Source organism: Aquila chrysaetos, chromosome 10, assembly GCF_900496995.4.
Source record: "Aquila chrysaetos chrysaetos chromosome 10, bAquChr1.4, whole genome shotgun sequence".
Classification (NCBI taxonomy): domain Eukaryota; kingdom Metazoa; phylum Chordata; class Aves; order Accipitriformes; family Accipitridae; genus Aquila; species Aquila chrysaetos.
This window is the reverse complement of record NC_044013.1, coordinates 4,374,764-4,398,517: the sequence shown is the minus strand read 5'-3', so window position 1 is coordinate 4,398,517 and position 23,754 is coordinate 4,374,764. Positions and strand designations below refer to the sequence as shown.

General features: G+C 40.5%; 1 protein-coding gene across 1 annotated transcript; it reads left to right on the top strand.

Moving 5' to 3' along the window:
• The first annotated feature begins 8,653 nt into the window (after positions 1–8,653).
• Positions 8,654–22,165, top strand: LOC115347219 (maltase-glucoamylase, intestinal-like). Its single transcript, XM_030028345.2, has 11 exons — positions 8,654–8,777; positions 9,902–9,957; positions 10,144–10,295; positions 14,037–14,208; positions 16,942–17,041; positions 18,599–18,719; positions 19,330–19,414; positions 20,686–20,742; positions 21,395–21,519; positions 21,919–22,007; positions 22,140–22,165. The coding sequence occupies exons 1-11, from the start codon at positions 8,654–8,656 to the stop codon at positions 22,163–22,165; spliced, it is 1,107 nt and encodes a 368-aa protein (XP_029884205.2).
• The last annotated feature ends 1,589 nt before the right edge of the window (positions 22,166–23,754 follow it).

The window sequence follows — 23,754 nt, the reverse complement described above, 5'->3', positions numbered from 1 at the left end:
GGCAGGCTACAAGCACTTTTTCTCCAAGTGCCATGCACATTGAGGTGTTTCAGCTGAGCAAACCACCAGTAAATTCGATGTGCTGATTTCACCTCACCCTGAGGAAGCCAATTTTTTACTTGCTCCTTTTACTGTCGAAGGAAGAAAGGGACAAGAAAGCAGCAACTAAAGAAAAAGAAAAGATCCATCAATGTCACCAGTTCAAGGCCAGGTCACTCGACTCCAGAGCAAGAGCCATGCCTGCAGGTGTGATACTACAAAGCGTGACTGCTCCCTAGGTGTGTGAAAAGCAGCTTTCAGAAAGCTGTTAGACACCTGAAAGCTCCAATATGAACAGTGAGAGTTGAAGGTATGAGAAATGTCTGAATCCTTACCTGGAGCAAATAGCAAATCCGAAGACAAGGCTAAGCCCTCTTTGTGCAAGAGGTAGGGATGATGACAAGAAGGAGGTTAGTGACATGTCTCATTTAGTCTTGCATCACACCAGAATGTTTCTGACACTGGGTTGTTTCTATAGAGACTAAGCTGCAGCAGTAAGCCCTTGGCCGCAGAAAGGAGTGACAGCAGCTCTGAAAATCAAGAAGCCTTGTGCAGTAATCAGGAGCACCATGCATGAGCAAGGACACCATGGACTAGGGGCAGCACAGGTGACAGGAACCACTTACCTTATCATCTTTCCAGGAAGAGGTGATACATAAGCACAGGTCACCAGAGTGCCTAAGAAATAATCTCATTTGTGATTATATTGCCAGCCTCTGGGGGCTGCAGCTTCTGGTTCCTGACTTGCAATCTTGGGTGAAAAAAGTGACGAAACAAGTCAGGAATTACAAGTGAACGGAATAATTTTTTCGCTCAATAGTCTTTTCAAACATCAATTCAGTAAACAACTAAGTTGGATGAAAGATTAAATATTTCCTTGTCCTTTCTCCTGTTTCTTGTTTAAGCAATACACTTTAGAGGTGAAAGATACCTAGCATAATTGACTTTGGATTTTTTTTTCTTTTTTTAAGCTTTCTTTCACAATCTGTATAACATGAGAACATGAGTGGTTTTTTATCCTCATTGCTTACTTCATCTTATTTCATGGCTACCTATATCCCTTAGGGGTTTGGAAAGCATCTCTAAATCTTTCTCCCCATTGCCTCCGATAGCAAAACACGTGGATGTGCTTAAACCTCCGTCGATGCTAATATATCTGCCTCTTCTCGGGTGAGCAAAGCTGGTGTACCTGGCTATGTGATTCCCTAAAACCACAAGCGTGGCTCGACAACAACCAAATTCCCCAGACCTTGAGTCTGGGCTTCTGGGCTGTAGAGGCTCCAGGTCACCAGCAAATTGAAACACACCTTGCTCCCGGCCAATCAGATTGGACAGTTTGCCTGGCCAGCCAATCAGCATGCACATAAACACTCACCAACAGGGCATGCTCCACATTGTCTTGGACCAACAGGTGACCGGATGTGAGGTCCCTGAGCTCCAGGTTTCTACCGACATAAGCAGGTACTAAAGGAGAATGCACTTGGGTGCTCAGCAGATTCACGTGGGCCGTTCAACCCCAGATGTTTCTTGCTGCTGTAGGACCTACATGTTGATACACAGCTCTGAGTTCTCTACCTGTGACACACTGTAGCTTTTCAAGGTCTTAAATTAGAAGACTTTTGGGGATGTTTAGAATACAGGTGCACGAATGCTTTTGAATTATTACTCATGTGCTGCAGTTCTGGGGAACAGCATTCAATGGGCTATGTTGTTCCTTCCAGTGACCTGCTTCCACTACTGGGTGATGAAATGTGCGATCATCTCCTCCCCGTGGTGACCCTTGCTGAGTCAGCTAGCAATGCCCACCCTTCCACACGCAGCTGGCTGCAGCAGCTGAAGATTGTTGTGGCAGCCATGGAGTTATGAGCTGTTCCAGCATGACCTTCACTGTGACGTGAAGGGTCCTAATAACGCTGGTGATTTTAGTACTGTGCCCTATGTAATACATGAAGGCTGCTGTTGTATGGGAAAGAATTCTGGCGTTCTAGGAACTTATTTTAACAAAACAAAGCAAAGACCCCCAAAAGCCAGGTGTGTTCACTCCTAGGTGATCACCAGGGAAGTGCAGGGATGGGGCTTATTTGGTATAAACGATAGAACTGTCCTCAGACTCTTTTTAAATCACAGTCCACGTCTGTGACAATCACATCTGGTTGAGTAACTCCTTCTGGTTCTTTGCTGGCAACAGAAATATTCTCCTACCCCAGTGTTTTAATTGATTTGAAAAGTTAAGGGAGATGTGGATTAACTTAATAATCTTTTTTATATATTTGTGATCCAAATCAGAACTTGAATTCTCATTAGAGAATGAGAAGGTTGTGCAGTAATTCATTCCTATTTGGCTGTATTATGGATTTTTCTCATTTAAAGCTATCCTGTATTTGTAGTACAGTTACCAAAACTTTACCATATATAGCACGCCTCTATTTAAAATGAAGGTACCCCTTGTCCTCTGTTTTTTCTCCATGTAATTAGGATTTCCCTTCAATCCTATTTGTTTAAATATAATATCTCTCCTTGTATTTTCTTCATGTACTCTGCCTTTCATATGTACCTGAATTTGACAATTTGGGTCTGGGGATTCAGACTGCAATCTTTGTCTGACCCACACTAAGCATCAGTTGTTTTCCTCAAGATGCTGTCTGCAGTGAAGAAGGACAGCTTCCTGGGGCACTGCTAATAGGTAAAGACAAAAAATTGTTTTTCTGTGTTACTGACCTGTATAGGCAGAACCAGTGGCTGTGGTTTCTATACCAAGTGGTATCTTAAAAATCACAAGGACTGAATAAAACAGCCTATGGTTTGCTGTCACAGAAGTTTCATTTTAAAATATTGCAACTTTTTTCTTCTATCTATCCATGGACTTGAAAGTGTGACTTGAAGAGGAGAATGTGTTGTGTTTGGCTTTTCTTTTTTGTGCAAAAAGAGTGCAATTGCTATCTTATTCTGAATAACACATAAAACCCCTTGAAAGAATATTTTTTTCAAACTGGAGTATGTTTGTACTGTACCAAGGCAGGATCTTGTTTTTTCATGACTATTTCCACTGAGGCCCAAAGCAGAACATGGCCCCCACAGAAAACACCACGTAGCTAGAAATGTCAGCATGCCCTTCATCCTCCTTTTAGTAATAATGAGGAGACAAAGTAACTGATATGGATCCAATCCATGAAAATAAAAGTAGCAGTTAGGAAAGTATAGAAATAGCAGACAAATACAGAAAATGTACTTGTACAGTGAAGCGTATTTGAAATAGCCAATGCCATTGGGCAAATATACTGATGATACCTTTTATTTCAGAAGTCAGTTGATTTTACACTGCTTGTGCAAAACCTACAGCTTAATCAAAGGTTCAAACAACATAAAGGAGTCTTTTTTTCCCAGCCACCATCTTTTCGGAGCAAGTACAGTACTGATGCTATGTGAGAGTCTCATTCTCATAAAAACATGCTTTAAATCTCCTTTATGTTTTTTGCATTAAAGTTGGGAAGAGGGATATCTGAGGATTTCTCTTCAAGGTTTGGTTCAAGGGGTAGGTCTCACTGGCTTAATATCAGTTTCAATGTGAATTGAATGAATGAAAATTTGGTCAATGTTTGGTTTTGATAAAGCTATAAATAGGCTAATTTAAATGGTGATTTAATAATTTTTATTTATTATGATTTTTCTTTTTTTTTTAAATCATTGTAACCTGAAGGGCTTCTAGGATATTTTGGAAGTTCTGCTGAAAACAGATAGCAGTTCAAAGGAAAAAATGAATGTATAGTCATACATTTCCTGAAATATAGCCCTTAAGGAATTTAGGCAACATTCTAGGACCATTTTACAGAAACATGTCTCTTCAGATATTAGCATAATATTTCATTGGGAGCAGTTTGGTATCTAGCATAAAAACAAGCTTTCTGAGTAATGCCACAGTTGAAACAAAGGATACTGTAATATCCTCCATTTTCTAAAGGGATCTTGGTTCATATGTTCAAGAGTAATTTATCTTATGGTAGGAAGAGTGTCTCCACAACAAGGTTACACCAGTAGTAAAGCTATTCCTTCCTTGGAGCAATTTTTTTTGTGAATGTGAGTGATGCATTGTTAAATCTGTACAGTTAATAAAAGATGGAACCATGTTTTTAAGGCAGTGTTGATAAAGAAGCAGTATTAACTGTAACTAATTTCCCACAGAGATGCTGTTGTTTTGGTAGTTTAAGGGGTATTTCTTAGGGTACTTCTTGTATGCTGTCACTATGAAAGTAACTGCCAGCTCATCTTGGCTCTAGCGTAACCCATAGTTTTCCTGTTCGCCCAAGGGTGTTGCAGACACTCCTTTCTTCTGCTGGCAGTGGAGCAACCTCGGCTCCTTATGGGAGCTGCCTAAGCACCTATCACAAAAATTACCCTGCTCTCAGGAAAAAATGTTATCAGTATGCTGCATGGCCACTTTTGCATCCTGCAGAGACACCAATTTGAGACTACAGAAATGATGGGATTGAGTTTTTTTCCTCGGTTTGGCTAGTTCCCTGCTCCTGTCTTTCCATTCTCGCGCCGTGTCTCCCCTGCCTTTTTCTCTTTCAAGAGCCATTGTCTGGTGCTGATCTTGTGCGACACGTAAGTGTCTGATTCTCCGCAGATCGTGATTCTGTTCAGACCCTCCTGTGCACCGTGGGGTCACTCAAGTTGCAAAATCATTTAGCTGCAGGCTAGACTGGGAGCTTTGCTCTCCCAGCAGCCATCAAAGAGGAGAGGATTGCCTGGCCCTAGTAGCCTTCTACCCCAGACTGAGTCACTAAGGTATTTTCCTCCCTGTTTGATTATATTACGTATTGGCAAGAGCTTGAGTCAAGGAATTGAGTGTTAAAACGATTTGCTACACAAATAGTGCAGTTTGGACTCATGATTTTGCAGTGGTGTTTAAAGGAGAGGAGATTGTATGAGAGAACATCTTAGAATGGAAATAAAGTGGCCACAAGGTAACATACTTGAGCTGGGAGATTTGTCATGTGGAGAGCGTAAACATATCTTAAGGGCAAGGTAAAAAAACCAACATATATTAATGGGATAGAGCAATGCAAAAATTTATGGTGCTGAGCCTGGCGGTGACAGTGATATTAAAGAACCTCAAATGAGCTGCAAGATACATAAGTCTTCTGGTTAATGAATGATGGTGTTAACACCTCCAGGTGTAGAGGGATGGGGTCTTTGTGTCTTCCTCGAGCTTGTAAAAACTGTACCTGGTGATTTTTGGAGCTGCTTCTAACAATTTTCAGCTACTGTACCTTGGCTGGGTTTTTGTGGTGTTTGCTGTAGCCATGATGTGACCAGAGTGTCGAGAAATAGACACTGTTGACAGAGAATGGCAGCCCAGGAAATGCTCCGCACCATGTACCTTTGTATCGTTTGCCGCTCCTATCTGTGAACTCGCTTAGGACTCAAGGAATGATGAGCATACCTATTGAGCTCACAGAGGAAGATCCAATGGGCCGATGAAAAGGATCACATTTTCTAATCCAGACATCTGGAAGAGGGAGAATGAGCTGTAACCTTCTACTGCACATACCAGTTCTTCAGCGAGCAGAAAGCAATTCAGTTCAGCAAAGTCAGTCAATGCATACAGATTTGCACAAGAGGAAGGCTGTTTTCTCTGCACTGGGTGTAAATACAACTCTCCCATAAGTAACAGTAAAAATACCAGTTTGGTTTTTTTGGTTGTTTTTTTTTTTTTTTTTTTTTTTTTTTTTCAAAAAAAAGCTTCCAGCTGTTGTGTTGAGAGAGAAAACCTTGAAACCAGTATGATCAGAATCCTTAAGGATTTGTGAGGAATGTGTGTGTAAAACAGAAGCATCTGAGGGGATTATTTAACATTTCAGGATTCTAATCCTTCATAGTAGCAACACAAACATTACCACTAGGTGTAAGGCTACACTTTAGAGGTCACCGTGCAGTTTAAATGACATGGAGGTGACTACAGTAATGGAGATGGCATATATAGTTATTCCATATGTATGCTTTGGAAAATAAATACTGAATTTTAAGGTTAGGTCTGTTGTGAGGAAGAGACATATTCACATCTCACATATTAAGATTTCCTTTTTCAGTCATTACTGAAACTTCTTCCCTGTAAACTGTTTTCCACAGTGATCTTTTGTCTTTTTCTTATGCTTTTGACACGTATTTTTAGAACACCATTAGATCCGTTTATGGTAGTATTAAAATTAATAACTTACCGTTCATTCCTTTGTCAGAAATTTGATTGTCTTACCGCTGTTTCAATAGGTCTTTTCCTCATTTGGGAGCATTTAGTGACTTCTGGCCGCTGCCCCCTTTGGCCGGGGCTGGGAGAGTCCTGTGCAGGATCCAGGCCCCGAGCGCAGCCCTTTGTGTAGAAGGCGGCCTCGGCTGGGTTCGTGCCGCCATTAACTGTTCCGCCTTCGGTGGTGACGTGCCACGGAGCAGGTGGGACGGCTTTCAGCTAAGAGCGCCGAGGGGGGAGCAGCCGGCGGCCATTTGAGGGAGGGACAGGCAGGGCGGGTCGACAGGCCGCGGCCCGGGGTGATGTGACAGAAGGGGATCACGGCGTCCGCAAAATGGCCTCTCGCTTTGGAGGTGTGCCCGGAGCCTGGAGAAAAGCAGGTGTCACTCCTTTCTTCAGAAAGGGCAAGAAGGAAGAAGCGGGAAACTACAGGCCTGTCAGACTCACCTCCATCTCTGGGAAGGCAACTGACCTGGACTCATGGATGTGCCTGCCATTGGTAGATCGGTTAGCAAACGGTGCGGTGACCTGATAACAGCAAAGGATAAAGCCTCGGGTTTGATGTTCAGCTTTACAATCAAGAGCAGCAGATGAAGGAACCAGAGGGGCTTTAAGGTATGTCATTCCTTCTGTTGCATCCAAGTTACTTCTTAAAGCTCCTAGTAGACATGTATTCAGGCAACGTTAAAGGGAACTCAGGAGAGGAACCGCTGGAGTATCATTTCCTCATTGTAAGGAACGGACCTTAAAATGTGTGCTTTTCAATATGCGGTGTAGTTGCAGACTTTAAATACAATATTCCCTGGGGGAGCAACAGTAAACATACTGTTAAAAATGGCTGCAAATTTTGATATTAATGGAGAAAATATGACTAGCACTATGTTGTTTACAAAAGGTTCTTTATTAATCACTGTACTGAAAAGCACTTAGTTATCTAAGTACTAGCTTTACTCTTCTGGGGACTGTTGATGGGCCAGTATTGCTTTTACTCTTGGTTCATTCCTGTGGCTGTGGGATTTCCATGAGTAGGGGTGCAGGTGGGGTGATGGGATAAACTTCACCGACCTTGGTGTCTGCAGGGTTGTTTCTCTCACATTTTCTTCTCACAACTCTCTCTCACAGCTGCTGTGCAGCGTTTTTTGTCCTTTCTTAAATGTTACCACAGAGATGCCACAATCATCGCTGGTGGGCTCATCTTTAGCTAACGGTGGGCCCATTTTGGAGCTGGCTGGAAATGTCTCGGCCCAACATGAGGCAGTCCCTGGTCTCTTCTCACAGAAGATGCTGCTGCAGCCTCCCCCTGCAAACACCCTGCTACGTAAACCCAATACAAACATGTAAAAGTGTTTTGCTATATGTCAGAGCAATGCACATGTATTCCCACACTTCCTTGCTTTAACTAAAAAGAACCAATTTCTCTGCATTTAAGGCTGTTTTATAAGGTTAAATGTTTTCAACCAAATGTTAAATGCAGTAGCAGCTGCCAATGTATATTGATCTGGATGCTGGAGATTAGTTTTAATTAGTTTTATTGCTGGTGTGCAGTTCAATGTTAATGGTACCGTGTTGTTCTTCGCATGGGGCTGAGCAGGTGGCTCTGCAGCCAGCACAGCCCCCTTGGCGCAGCACGCCTTGCTCCACTGTGCCTCACAAAAAAGACAATAATGGGAAAAAGACGCCTTTTACATAGCAGTTGAAGGCACTGACTCCATCAACATACGCTGCCTCATTTCAGTTGTGATTTCAGCAGCAACCAGTGTACCATGGGCTTATACACATGATATATTCTTCCACTTTACAAACAAGTAATTTACCCTGTTAACTATGTCTTGCCTTTTCCAAGTGTCACGAGCGCGCTGTCAGAGCTCATTAGAGGTCTTGTCAAGTACGCTTTTAACAAATCAACATCCTCCTTTGTGAAACAGGATACAGTTTGTGTTTGTTCTAAAGAAGGAAAGACAACTTGCAAAAAAAAAAAAAAAAAAAAACCCAAGGAAAAGAAAATGGGAAGAGGATTTTGTTTGTTTTCTGTTTCAGGATTTTCAGTAAGAAACTCCATAGTTAATCTCAGGAGAAAATTGTTCTTTGTGTGTGAAGTGGTCTGCAGGGAAGAAAATACATTTCTCAGTGATAGCCCACTAGTGTAATAATGCAGTAACCTGCGCTGTGCGAGTTATCCTGCGTAGGAGATTCATTGCACATAGTCCTTAAGAAGTGTGTTATTTAAACCTTGGGATTAGGGGTGACATGGTTTAAAATCTGAATAATTTATAAAATTTGCTAATTTATTAAATTAATAATGTAATTTATAGAGTTTTCAAGGCTGTTACTTGTGTTTTCCTTTTACCAATGGTGTTTCTCTGGGTCTAGATGGGCAAGAGGAAGTTCAGTGGGCTGGAAATCACCCTGATCGTCCTCTTCTGCCTGGTGGCGATCATAGCCTGTGTCCTCATTGGGCTTTTAGCGTCAGGACAATCTGGAGTCAAAACTACAGGTAAGTACTTCCCATTGCTGCTGTAGGACCAGAGCAAAAACCCTGCGTGGGAACTGCTCAGCTTTGCTTGCTGAGACTGTTGTAAAAATGCCACAGAGCTTCAGGAACTAATCGTTGGCATCACTTCTGTCACTGTTTGATTCAGGCTTTTCAAGAACATGGATGTTCAAGTGGAGAGAGAGGAAAAAGAAAATGTAAACAACACAAGCATTTCTCTGCTGTCCTTTGCAAAATCAGTGTTTTTATTGTTCTTGGTGTTACGGTTATATTTCTCCTATTACCCAAAGGTGAACTGTGGTCATTCCTTCCTAGAGATAACATGAATAATGTTATCTGTAATAATTGTAAGAAATAAATAGCATGTCCAGGAATTTATGATTATTAAAAAAACCTTTTATCCCTTCCTCCAAAGACTGATTATTAGTCTGTTTGTTTATTTTAAATGATTTCAATACTTTTGTATAAAAAAAAAGACAACACTGAAAAAAAAAAAAAAGGGATTAGGGAGACTGTGTGGGAGCAGACATACTGTGTGGAAAAAAAACTATAACCATAAAAACTTTTACTGGTACATTAGAAACTGCTTGTCTTACATGGGTGTGATGCAGAGCACCCTTTTTTACATACAGTTTCATTTTGTGTGAGTAATTCCATTTACACATGGGGATTGAAGCAAAAACTTGGAGGTGAGAATGGCAGTAAAATAAAAATAATTGCTTATCCAAAACAAACACTTTGGTGTTTCAGTAAAACTGCCCATACAGACTAATATCTGCATATTTGCTGCCTGTTTCAGTCTCAAAATGAATAGGAGTCTGCCTGAGCAAAAAGTACAAGTGCGTATATTGCAGATAATGCAAACAGGCGAGTATGTGTATTTGTGTGCATCTCAGCCTGAGACAAGATTTCTACACTTCATAGTTCTCATTCCAAATGTATGCAGTGTTCCAAAATATATGTAAAGTAGCTTTCAGTGTTGGGAGAAGCTGAAAGCAACCATCGGGTGTCCTTTTGTCAGCTAAAGTTGCCAAGAGGTCACCTTAAATTCAGTCTGACGAACCTGAAATCTAATGGAGCACCTTAATGGAGCTTTAAGGTGCTTTTACCTGATGCTCTAATTCCAGGTCCTGTGGAAGAACAGTATTTCAGGGGAAGGAGCACCTGTGAGAGCAGCAGCACAGTACAATTAAGAAAAAGAAAAGTCCTTCCAGTTTTAATTTGGCATGTATTTTCACAATAGGCAATGCATATTGAGCTACTGTGCTGGGAATATCCTAAGTCAGAACTGTATGTTTAATGCTGGAAAATGTTTGAATTAAGCATTAGTTTTTAGAAGCCCAACACTTCTGTTGTTAAATATGTGCAGATCACTGATCCTGAAACACCAAGATTTGAAGTCCCTCATGAGCATGTGCGATCTTTCACTGAATCTGCAGCCTCCAAATTAAACTACAAAGTGGATGTGAAGCCGAACCCCTTTGGCATCATGGTGACCAGAGTGAGCAACGGTAGAGTGCTGTAAGTAACGTTGGTGCTTTTTCTGAATGACACAGATCTCATTGGTTTTCTCTGAAAGCCCATGTCGCCACGCAAGCAATGTATGTCCAAGGTGCCACGTGTGAGATGCCCCCTTGGACATGTAATTTACTTCTCTTCTTTTGACTGATGGATGTTCTGCAAGGCCTTCTGCGAGGCCTTTGGAAACAGATTCTGGGATATGGAGCAGTCTGTCTAAAAGGTTTTAGGTCTGGCGCTCTGTTCACTTTCCCCCAATACTAGGGAAATCTTTACAGTTACTTTGTTCCGTCAATTCAGGGAATTTTTATTATCCGGAGAACTCCTTGCCAGTGCTTCAAATCACATGGGAACACTCTTTGTTACATCTTTTATCTCATTTGTCGCAATCATGGTGAAGCTCTGAATCACCAAAACCAGGTTGCCCTTTAGACCTATGATATCCATGAATAGCTGATGCAAACCACTGATAAGCTGGTCATGTAGTGCTGTGAGTAAAATATTTGACGGACTTGTACATTGAGTGCTTTCATCCCATTTAGGTTCTAAAAATAAATAAATAAAACAAACTTGCAAACCTAACAGCGTGGCTTTAAGGCCTGTTAGAAGGGGGAAGTGTCAGGATGAACATGCTTATTAAATCAGTCCAAGAATGATTAGCTGTCAGAGTGCTAGGCCAGTTGGATTATCAACGCTTCAAGTTTAATTAATTAGCGATTACTTTTGTGCTCTTATTAGTTTTGTTTTCTTGCTTAGAATCCTCTGTAATGATTGATTTGCAATTATAGAGAGCACAAAAGATGGACTTGGTATTCAGTAGTGCATGACTGATTAAACAGGTATGTGGAGGGGGAATAAGAAACCTAGTCCAATAGAACCATGTTGAAACAGTGCTCTGGAAGATTGTCTGTATTTCCCTTTGGCTTCTGTTTAATTTGATAAAAGCCGTTGCATTTTCTGTCTGTAAAGAAAAAAAATTACATTGATGCTTGACTGAGTTTGAGTATCTTCAAGCAAGCTGTTGTTAGCATGGGGTAAGGGCAGCCCCTCACAGATAAATGCTTCATAAAGTTGTTTACACAAGATGAGGGCTTTCCGCCAACTCCTAAACAACCCCACAAAGGGGAGACCTCTTTGGAGAAGGAAGAGAGGGGACCAATGTGTTATGACAGTTCATGACAAAAATCCTAATTACCCAGATAGTTATAAAGCCTATGACCTTCCATCATCATTTGTTACACTTGAGCCCCCCAAAAGAGTTAGAGTTCTGACCGACCTGTTACCATCATCATTTGCAAGACAACCTGAAAGACTGCCATAGTTTCATTGGAAATACAAACTTCTCCCTCCCTGCCCACCCCAAAAAAGGTAGTTTCAGTGCAGTCTTTGAGCAGATGGGCAAGATAGTCCTTGGCATCATTAAAACTGGACAGAAACACATCAGAAGAGGATTCGACCTATGAAGCCTCTATCAAGTGCCAGTATTTTTAACTTAAAAAAAAAAGAAAAAGTAACATGAGCAGATTAAATTTGTAGCAAGCCTGAACTGCCCTGGTTTTGTCGCTTGTTTGTGCAGTGTTTGTAGTTGCTAATGCACTGTGTATTTATTTAATAGTTTAAGGACCTCTTTATGCATAAAAGAATTTACCGATAATTACGTACTTATAGTGATAAATGTAGTTATAGTGTACTCACACATCTGAAGTGATAAAGTCCCTTAAAATTAACGTGGCTGTGTTTGCGTAAAGTCAAGAGGAAGTTTCATTACTCTCCACTATATGAATACCATGACTGTTAAATGTCACAAATATCACACAAAAATACAGTTGTAAAATGAGTTTCTAATTAAAACTACATAAAGTGAGTAGATAAAAGCATATGCCTTTGAAATGTGTGTGATGTTAATGCACGTCGTGGTAGATTGTGGTCATTTTCTCTGCTTTTTTGAAAATAAGTCATTCTGAAAATAAGTTATTTTCTCTGCTTTTGGGGAAAGACTGCATTTCTGCAGATCCCTGTAAGCTCTTGGTTTCATGAAGCTGAAGACAACCTTCAAACCCGAGGAACAGCTTCATTGCAATTGCTCGCTGCTTCAAATGTGGTTTAACTCACAATTATGTTCTATTTATGGTTGTTTCATTTAAAAAGCGATGACTGATGGAAACTCAAACTACTTCTGGGTACGGGTCGATTTTGACACGTTGACCAACTGGAAATGTTCAAAATCTTAGAGGAATGAAAGAGGAAAATGAACATGATTAAGGTCAAAAGGAATGAAATGTAATGTTTTGATTGATTCCATGAGTTGTGGGAGATCCTTACCCAGGATGATATTAGGTGTTGCTTAGGAAATGCAAAGCGGTCCAACCGTTCCTGTGCACTTGGCTTCTTAGGGAGGTATTTAATTCTATCGCTAAAATAAATGGGACCAAAATCCCAGCATTCTTGTCATGATAGAAGAAGATCCCATTTGGGTGGTGGTGTGGGCACACACGTGGCTGTAGAAGCGGATCCCCGTGCATGGTTCCCTCCATCCATCAGGAAGGAGGATGCCTAAGATGCCCAGCGAAGCCTTTTTGGCAGCATCGGGGACCGGAGGCGGGGGTCACAACCTGAAATGTTGCTGGTCAAGGGAGTCTAGACTCTGGTTCACCGTTACAGCTGCAATAGCTCAGCAGAGCTAAAGGAAGGAGAGCGAATCAATGAGTCCATTGCCTTGCAGTGAGCTGCTCCTCGGTGCACCCCATGGCAGGAGTCGAGCTGCTTCCCGCTGCTCTCTGCCTCAGCACCGCTCAGATTTCCCACCGTTTCCCGAGTCCTCCCCGTAGAAAGGAGGAGTGAAATTAGGTTTTGCCCAAGTATTTGAAGCTCTTGTAACCCTTGTTTGGAACAGGACTTGTTTGTCTGTAATGAAAGGGAATGGTAAAATGTGCAAAACTAAAACAACAGAAGAAACTTTATTGATGGAATTGCCTTTTAGTGTGTGTTTTGCTAATAGATGTAAAGGAGGAATATTAATCTCCACCTTGTTCCGTTTGTACAGATATATACAATAGTCTCTGTATCTATGTTCAACACCACCAAGTTCACGTTCCTTAAAAAGCTTAGCAGTGGCTTTATGCAGAACTTGCCACAGGAGATGTGATAGCCATCAAATGGGATTTGAGCCATGCTAAGAATCACATTATCACTTCAATCTGTGCTCGTCCACCCTTGGGTTATTCGAGAGCTAGCACATAGCCGTAGCCTGCCTTTCCCTGTAGTGACTGGCCTAGCAGGACTCAAGAGCGGGTCTTGTTCCTTTTTCCCGGCAAGAAAAAGCTGCAATTGATCCGCAAATTCTGATGGAGTGGATTATTTTTGTGTTTCTGTCCACCCACAGAAATTTTCCATCTGCCCCGTTACTGTGAGTGGCCACAGAGAGTGGATTCAGGATTCAGCGCAACAGATGCAGGGTGGGAAGCTTTGGTGGAAGAGGGGAGCACAAATGTACCCCTGAAAATAGATGGGCCACTTGTATGAGAGGTTTCCATAGGATCAACAGGCACCGCTCATCTCCTTGTCTGTGCAAGGAGATCTCCTCGTCCTCCAGCCCTGCGCCATCCCACCTCCCTCTCCTTCAGGTGTCTGGATGGAGACCTGAACCTGCTATCCACGTCTAACTAAAAGGAGTAGAAACAATTATTGCAACAACTCTTGGTAAAATACCTCTTTTCTTTTTTTTTTTTTAAATGGTTTCATCAGGTTTGATACTACCATAGGACCACTGCAGTATGCTGACCAGTTTTTACAGCTATCAATCAAACTACCTAGCAGCAACATCTATGGCGTGGGAGAGCACGTGCATAAGCAGTACCGGCACGATGTTAACTGGAAAACCTGGCCCATGTTCAGCAGGGATATTGGCCCCTCTGGAGTAAGGACTGGTTTTATTCCACCTCATTCTTTGCAGATGACTTGTGTAATCCAAACCCATTACGCAGTAGGCACATTAGTAATATACATTGAGTTTTTCCCCAAAGAGTTGTCAGGCACTGCGTGTTATTACTAAAAGCTAGATGGTACAGATAAACATTCCCTGATTTCTGATTTTTGTGTTGATGTGCAGTTGAAAACCAGTTGATAAACATTAATGTATGAGAGTCTTCAGTGTCTACTGATAAAGAAAATAAATAACAGTATGTACTAATGCATTGCTGCATGCCGCATTCGATACAGATGACACATGCTCCTTGAGTTAACATCCTTGTAGCTCGGCAAATGATGGAAAAGCAGCTGTCTCTTTACAAGCTAAAATATGTCTGTCAGCAGTTATTTGTTTCTATAGTCTGTATGGCTGTCTCTTTCCAAAACGATTTCCAGGGCACCCATTTTTCGATAATTATAAGAGAAGACTCTTACATCTGCACAGAGACGTCCTTAGGCTTTGATCCAAGTTCTCTTAACAGTTGCGTACACAGGTACACTGCGTTGCTCTGTCAGTTCCTCACTGCAGTGATGTGGTAACAGAGATGATACACCAAGTATATGTGGGTTAAAGTCAGGAGAGGTGCTGATTCAAGCCACAATACTGATTTTCTGCTTGTTGCTTTTTCCTACTTTGTATTCCCAGAGACAGTCTTTTCTGTACTTTGGGGATGTAAACAATCGAATCTTATTGCTATGTTCATGAATATCTTTTGCTTTTACTAGAGAAACATTTGCTAAAGCTTGTAAGTGCTCACTTATGCTAATGCTATGCAAAACCCATTGAAAACCCTACATGTCAAGTGCATAATCAACACATTCTGGACATTTTGGAGAAAGTAATCTGTGTAGAGCATGAATGAAAGAATATTTGTTAACATGATCATTTTTGGTTTGGTTTTTTTTTTTTTTTTACTGGAGTTCGTAAAGTAATTTATTTTTAACTAGCTAATGAACCTTGAATAAACACCATTTGTCACTGTTACCTCAGCTTCATAAAGCAACAGTCCATTTGCTTTACTTTGAGAGAGCACTTCAGTGTTTTGCTGAAATAGGAGCTATACTAAGAGAAACAAGGGGGAGAGACCACTGTATGTAATTAATTAATAATTTGGAATTCATACCCCTTACCTTGAGACACCTTCTGTAGGAGTTTTTTCTGAGAAGAGATCGCAACATTGAGTTGAGGTGTGGCAAGGTGAGCACTGTCTGACTGAGCTCACTGGGGACGACTGTGTTAGTGTTGGACATTGTTATGAGCTAAGATGTTAAAATTAATTAGATATCTAAAGATGCAAGTAGATACTTCTGCAAGTGGGCCATGGAGAGGTCTATCTCCTTAAGCTGTCTCTCCTGTATTTGTGGTACCTGTCTGTCCTCTGCCATTAGCTAGCAAGGAGGGGTCACAGAGGGGAAGGTCCTGGCTAAGAATGTGGGAACTTTAGAGCACGCCTGTAGGACAAGCGTAAAAATTGCTGTTCCTCAGCTGCCTCCTCTGGCAGCATGACTGTTCCTGGGTCCGCTGGTGGGACGCTCAGGGGCTCCACAGGACCTGAGCCTCCTGCTTCTTGTCTAGGTCCAGCTGGAGTTATGACAACTGTAATTATATATTGGCAGCCCTATGTGTCACTGAAATAAACACACACATCCCGCCCATCCCACTTCTGTTTCTCCTGTCTTCTGAGCCTTCTACCTTTTCTGTGTTTTGAGTATATTTTTTATTTTCTTTGCAGATTTGATGGCTGTGGGAGAAATTGACAGGAGAAACTAATTATGCACTGTCAAGATATAATTACTAGAGAAGGCAATACAGGGTATGATTTGACCCAGTGAAACGTCATGAAGCTCGTTTTTGTTTTCAGGACCAAAATCTAAATTAGCTCACATTTGTCTCACTATAAACAAGCTCTATTATAGAAATAATCCTATTTATTTTCTAGCTCTACTAAATATTCCTCTTATAAACTGCCTCTTCTTCGTAATTAATATGTTGAGCTTTGAAGATAGTTCCTACCTGAATGGCTGTATTGAGTGTAGACTCATTAAGCTAAACTAACAGTGAACAGAATCAAGTTAGGCTAATTTCAAATTGCTCAAGTTCTGTTTCTCGTCAATTTGTTCTGAGTTTTCTTTTGCAGGGGAAGAAGCACAACTATTACAACAATTGTTAAAATTTCTAAGGTTTTTGTTGCGAATAATAATGGAAAAAAACATTAGAAAGGAAATAAAAAAGAAGCACGGCACTCTCTTGTTTCCATAGATTAGACATAAAAATGATTACCTTGCAGGATTAATAGAAATATAGATTAGATGTAAAATCTAATCTATGGTGAAAGGTGATGAAAGCACCCTTCAAGTTCTGTTGTTCACTTGATGTGCATATATATTACCCAGAAATAGTACTGCAATATATGCAGACTTGCCTGAAGATCCATCATATCTGCTTGCTTATGTTATCTATATATTTGGGGAAGATTTTTCTTTTAATGGGAAATGTTCTCATAAAGGAGAAGAATGCCAGGAAAGAGAAAACAGAAGTGTAGGAAAGTGTCAGGATTTTTATTTCTGTTGTTTGCTGTATTTTGATAAGTTTCAAGTTCTACCTGTGATATATTTTGAAATATCCCAGAACAGATACTGTTATTAGATTTTAACAGCTTACTTTTTCTTTTTATCCTTTAAGGCAATGCATAACTTACATGGAGTTCAAACTTTCTTCCTGTGTTTGGAAGACAGCACTGGAGCCTCCTTTGGTGTTTTCCTAATGAATAGCAATGCCATGGGTAAGAAAGCTTTCTCTGCAGCTCTGAGCGTTGCAGTTAAATATCTTTTTAAATGATCCGTTGGATTGGGATCAAAACTGAGCTGATGTAGATGTTGTTTTTTTAAAATACTGTAGCATGTAACATCTTATAGAAAGTTGTCTTCAGACATCTGATGGCAGTGATTACTGTAAGCATTTAGTAGTGTTTTGCATACACAATGTAAGCAGCGAGTAGCTCACAGTTAACTTGAATATTGCGATGGAAACCTGAGGGTCAGAAAGCTATCTGGAGCCTGTGCAGTAGGCTGAGTTAATCAGTGAGTTAATAATTTTATGCTCTGAACAAATTGAAGCACATTATCCATCGGTGTACTAAATTCCACTCCCTTAGCAAAGCTGCATTTGTGGAGGTGTTAGCAGTAACAGATGGATTCTTTTGCTATTTGTGTGTTGTCATGAACTATACAAAGCTCAAGAGCAGAAAACATCACAAAGCGAAGATGAATCAAACCAGCAGCCAGGAGTAGCATTTTGTTTTTGTAGTAGAAATACTGGCCTTAGTGCAAACATTAAAGAGAAAAAAGGGCTAGAATGTCAGGAATGTGCACTAATGAGAAGATTGGAAGTAGTCAGAATCAAAATGTGCTTTAAAAGTTATATTTGTATTCTTTTATTGAACATATTCTTGATAAGCTCATATGTTCCAAGACAATTTGCATGGATGTAGTGCAGAAGTAGTGGAAACATTATGATGTCCACAGTCTTTATGAATATTCCGTGGCCATATCAACACAACAATAAGGAATGTGGCTTAAAATCTTTACAAAAAGATTTCAGAACAGTACATGGCCTGCATTTTCCAAAACAGCAAGAATTTTCACTTCTAAATTAATCCCCTCTAGAAAAAAAAAAAAAAAACCAACACCTTTTTTTCCATTTACTGATTTTTGGTTTCAGCCACTTACTTTGATTAGGGTAGCTGTGTGTGTATGGGGAGATAAATGTGGGTAACGAACATATTATATATATTCCAAGCTACCTGTTACTTCTAGTAATTTTTAAACACTAGTCATTGATGTGAAACATTTTGGTGTTTTCCTTATAATTTCTAATGAAATAGAGACATCCATTTATAAGGGAAATAGCCAAATTCCTTTCCATGTTTTAAATTTGTATGGCTTTTGAGATTTTTTCCTAATGTATGCATATTAGCATCAAACAGAAAAGTAAAGGTTTGGAAGAAACAGAATGATGGGCAGTGTTAGCTAGTAGTCAGTTCAACACAAAATTGAATTTGAAAGAAGAAAGGTACAAATGTGTTGAATGTCTCAGTCATTGAATGTGGGCAAGGAGGGACATGCAGCACAAAACACAGCGAGCCTGAAGGAGCAGGACCTCCAGTCACACCACCCAAAAGGCAAACACTGTGCAGCTGTGCACCACTGAATTTCTGCCTCTCTGAAACAGCAGCCACTTTTCACATGTTTGGCAGAGTGGTTTTTTTCATGATGAAAATATTAATAATCCGATATTTGTTTTCAGCCTCAGGATCCGGCTGTGTTTGGACCTGATTCAGTCTTGGTGAAAACCTCCAAGTATTACTTGAACATTCGCTACACTTTGCTGCCCTACCTGTATACACTCTTTTATAAAGCTCATACTCAAGGAGACACAGTTGTACGGCCAGTTTTGCATGAGTAAGTTTACTCTTCAGCCTTCGTGACAGTTTTATGAGGAATAAAAAAATCAGACACATTAAATGTTGTTAGGGACTTTCTAAACACTGATGTAGTCTGTGAAAATGCACATTGGAATATATATAGACAACCTCTCAATTCACGAAATACCATTTTGGAGTAATCAGAAGAGTAATCAGAAACCATCTGTAATTTCTGCATATACGCATATATTATTATCAGTCACTCTTAGGAGTTGCTATGAGATGTGATTGTCAGCTAATCAAATTATTCTCCACCATCATATATACATATTAGAATAGATGTTTCCTTGCCTGGAAACTCTTGAATAAGCTGTGTCAAGAACACACGCGCACCTATACGTTCACACGTGTGCAGAGAACACAAACTAAACTAGTAAGACCTTACCTTCTCATCTTCAGATTGCCTCAGATCAAAAAAAAAAAAACCAACCCAAACCCAAAACCAAAGCAATTTTGATATGACACTCTTCAGTCATGATTCTAGACAATGTGGTTCTAGACCATCAGTACCCTGAAATATTGGGATTGCTGATGGTGGTATAGTTCATAAACCCCCAGTTACTGCTCTGTCCTTCCCACGTGCCCAGGTTCTACTCTGACGAAGTGACGTGGAGTGTGGATAGGCAGTTCCTGTGGGGTCCTGGGCTGCTTGTTTCCCCTGTACTTGACCCGGTAGGTTCGGCTGTTTTGGTATCTCTCTCATAAGCACTTCATGGGGCACAGGGACACGCTGAGTGACCAGTTCCAGCCCTTTTCTCTGGCAGGGGACTGCAGCATTACACCCCCAAGGGACACTTCTCCTGTCGCTCCTTTATTGCTCTGATTAGAAACCACCTCCCAGTTCTGAGCCTTTGCTGTTCAGCCTTGTGACAATTCTGTTATTCAGCTTAAAGGTTATAGCTCCTCTGCTATATACACATTTCTTGCTGAAATCACACTCCCCCTCGGTTTTTTATGCTGAACAAGCTGAACTGCAAAAATAGGCTCTGCCATTTCCCTGAGGACCCCAGGAAATTTGCTCTGGTCCCATTCTAGTCTGAACTCTTCTGTCTCGACCAGACCTGTAAACTCTATTGGCAAAGCGATTGCAGAGGGCCTTGTTTGTTAGCATTAACACAGCTCTATCTCCAGTGCAAGCGTGGTTTTTTGCTAGATGCTGAGATGATATTTATTTTTTCATGGGTACATCATATTACTGACTTATGGCTGTTGATGGATTCCTAACAAGCCTCGGTTTTGCTGCTTCTTTATTTTCTCTTTTTTCCCCCTTCATTTATTGCTTCCAGTGAGGGAGCACACAGCATATTTTTATCACTGCCGAAATGGAAAATCTTGCACTTTGTGCTATTAAATCCCACTCCTATTTTCCAGTCCTCTAGGGAGTCAAAGTCATCCGGACTGATACTCTGGTTCACCTCAACTTTGCATCATCTCTGAATTTCCTTCAGAATTAGCTTGTCTTGCTGCATTTCAGCTTGTCTGTGGTGCAACAAGAAAACAAATAGGTCGTGGCTTATTCTGTGGCAGAATCTTGTAAATAATGATTGTTAATGCCAGTAACACATATGCCGTGGAGAAGCACAAAACGTTTGTTAAATACATAAAATGAAAGCAAGAACCTGAAAGATGCCAGCCCAGAAAAATGTGAAAATAAAGAAGATACAGAGATCCTTGTGGCTATGATCTGAGCCACTGGATCTGAAGCACTGTGACTTTGGGCTGCATGCAATGAGCTGCCGCGTTGTAGAGTGGTGATTCAGTGGTCTCCCAGTAGATTTGCAGAAATTGTACTTGGATTGCTCTCTTCCTTTCTGGACATCATCATAAAAACCATTACAGAAAACAGCAAAGAGGCAATGTGAACTTTAGTTTTATTGGAAAATTTAGTTTATTTGATTAAGTTCCCTTCAAATATGAAAGTCGTTTCTTTGTTCACCTTTCAGGGTGTGGATGTAATTCAAGCATATATTCCCGATGCAGTATGGTATGAGTATGATACGGTGAGTAAATGCAGCGGATACTATGGGGAGATTTTCTGAATGGCTATGTGAGAAAATAAGATTGTCAGCCCTGCTTTGGTGACAGAGACCTGAAGAAAAGCCTGCAGGAAAGAAATGGTGAGACAGGGGATGAAGGGTGGTGGGGTAAGTGCATGAATCAACGCCTCAAGAGAGGACACAGAGGCGTGGAACATAGCGCAGGAGATGGGAAGACAGATTGAGTGCAAACTTTAGCAAAAACTGTATTTGAAATAAAATAAAATACAATAATTATAATATACAAGAGTCTGCAATTATTCTTTACTAATCTCATTTCTGCAAATAAGTTTCCCGCCACTGTGATGATCCTTTTGATGGGTGAAAAAGGACATTGCTCACGTCAGATTCCCATATTCACGTCAGAGTCCCAACAGGACTTGCTCTCTGTGTTGACTGAGCCAAAACTAAATGGTGAGAGGTGCTGATTTATGACATTAGATCATATAGACTGGTGCAGTTGTTTTATCTTTATGTGCCAATGGGCACATAGATATTTACATAACTTAAGCCTTTTCTAAAAGGAAGCCTTACGATGAAACTCAGGACTTAAGAAAATGTTCCCAGCAGCGAGTAATGCAACATACCCGTTCTCTTTTACATCCCTGTCAATAAGGGGGCAAAAATGTCAGTGAGAAAGCAATGGACCGATATGTACCTGCCAGCAGACAAACTGGGACTCCACTTGAGAGGAGGCTATATTTACCCTACTCAACAACCAGCTAACACAACAGTTGCAAGGTATGCTTCAAATCTGAATGCTTTTATGTTTGGGCTTTCTTTTTTTTTTTCAAGACTGGGCTCAGGACTTTCAGGTTGCAAATCAGTAGCAGCCCGTTGTGTTTAGCATTTTCACCTTGAAATATGGGAATAACAGTGAGCCACACCTCACTTCCACAACCGTTTACATTACAGGTTCAATGATTAATTACAGGTTTAGTTGCATAGCATTTTGTAAACTTGCCATGTATTTTAATCCGTTTACATGAAAATGAAAGGCAACCAAGGACTAATCTAAGGCAATTCTCAAAGTATTGCAACCCCCTTGAGTGTCACGTTCTTAACATGAACATGAAGGATGTATTAAGACCGTTTAGGTCTTTGTTATACATGTAAGACAGAAAGCCTCTCTTTCCACAGCCGCAAGAATCCCATGGGACTTATAATTGCCCTGGATGACAACAGCGCTGCTTCTGGGCACTTGTTCTGGGACGATGGAGAATCCACAGGTGAGCAGTTACCAATAGTGAAATAAGTATGATTAACAAAGCATTACTATGTACAAGTTTCAATCTTCCTGCTGATTTGATGGAGCAAGAACAAGACTTATAAGAATAAGTTTTATAGGTTTTTGTGTTCAGGTTTCACTATAGCCTTAAATATGTAAAGGTTTGGTGCATTAGCATGCTGACTGTTAAACCATGCTGTCAAGATTGATATATATTCTGGTATATATCCAAATTAGTTTCAACGGGTGCAAGAACACACATAATTAGTGTTCGACACTAAGAATTGATAGAAGATGAAAAACTAGCACTGTTATTAAGCCTCTGGAATTACTTAAATTGCTTGTGAAAACAGTAGAAATTTTGTTAACTCAAAAGTGCGGTATTGGAGCCAACGTTTTTCTGCCATCTGGTTTCCACAGGATACTGGTGCATAAGCACGCGAGGAAGCGTGTACGGGCTGTATTTGTCACGTTGCCAACCTCGCCTTTAGTAAAGCTGCCGGAGAACTTGTTTCCCCCTGGGACAGTCACTATGATTATGCCAAGGCCTGTCAACCTCATCGCTTGTGATCAGCTGGCGTCAGTACTACTTACCTCACGAGGTTTTCTCTGTCAAACGATTTACAACACACATACCTTTTTGCTTAGTGTAAGATTAAGGTCACAACTTAATTCAACTGAAGTTGAAATTGAAAAACAAACAAACAAACAAGCAACCACAACACAAACTTTTAATATAAGGTTAAATTCATTTTGGCTTTCAGTAAAGTTAATGCTTTTGGAATACGTGCATGCCTAAGGCGAGCAGAGTTCATTCTAGAGCAATGGAAAGAGCGTTTCCATTATATAACCGTAGATATATTCTTCATTTTAATCTGGAGGTGAAGGAAATGTTGAAAAATGAAGTATCTTGAACTGTGGGATTTTCTGTGGGGTTTCTGAGGATTTAGTTTAGGCATCCTATTTCCATTAAACTAAAAGGGTTTGGGGTACTCAAATCCTTTAGGCTGCTTGTGCAGCCTTTGTCCTTTATTGTATACTTTTTAGAAAAAGTCAGCAAGCAGTTCAAAGGGTTATCCTGAAATGATTTTTTGAAGAACTTTTACAAAATAATCAGGCTATTGTTTTATGTGCAACAAACTGTAACAGAGCTAAGGACTTTGGTTTATGGCATATGCCAGTTAATACTGTTGCATTTCAAGCAGACCCGATCTTCTCTAATTCACGTCCTACTGTATCTATAGGCTGCTGTCAGTGGCAAAAGTGTCAGAGGTTTCTTTAGCTACATTGGAATAAAATGTAGATTAGAAAATAGGAAAATCTGCAACAGTTAAGAGTGTACAGATAAGAATGAGGTTGGAGTAGTATTACCATTGAGGTAAAAATAAATAAAGCTACAATATTATGTGCATGTTTAATTTATAATCCTGAAAATTAGGTCCACATTCTGCACAAAATTGTTTATGGAGGTATTTTTTCTAACCGTGCAGGTCCACATATGGTATCTGAATTGGTGCATTCTTACCTCTGTCTTCTGATACAACTAACCATCTTCTAGATACTTAAGTCGTCCAGTTTCTGTGGCTTATCCTCCAGTTGCTAAAAGCTTCCTTTATCCTTAGTCATAATCTATTTTTTGTCATTTGTGCAGAGCCCGGTGCTCTGACTAAACTTCCATTAAAGCAGGCAACTCTTGGGATTCCAAATTTCATCCCTCCTTTCCTAATTGCATAGCTACCTTGTCCTTT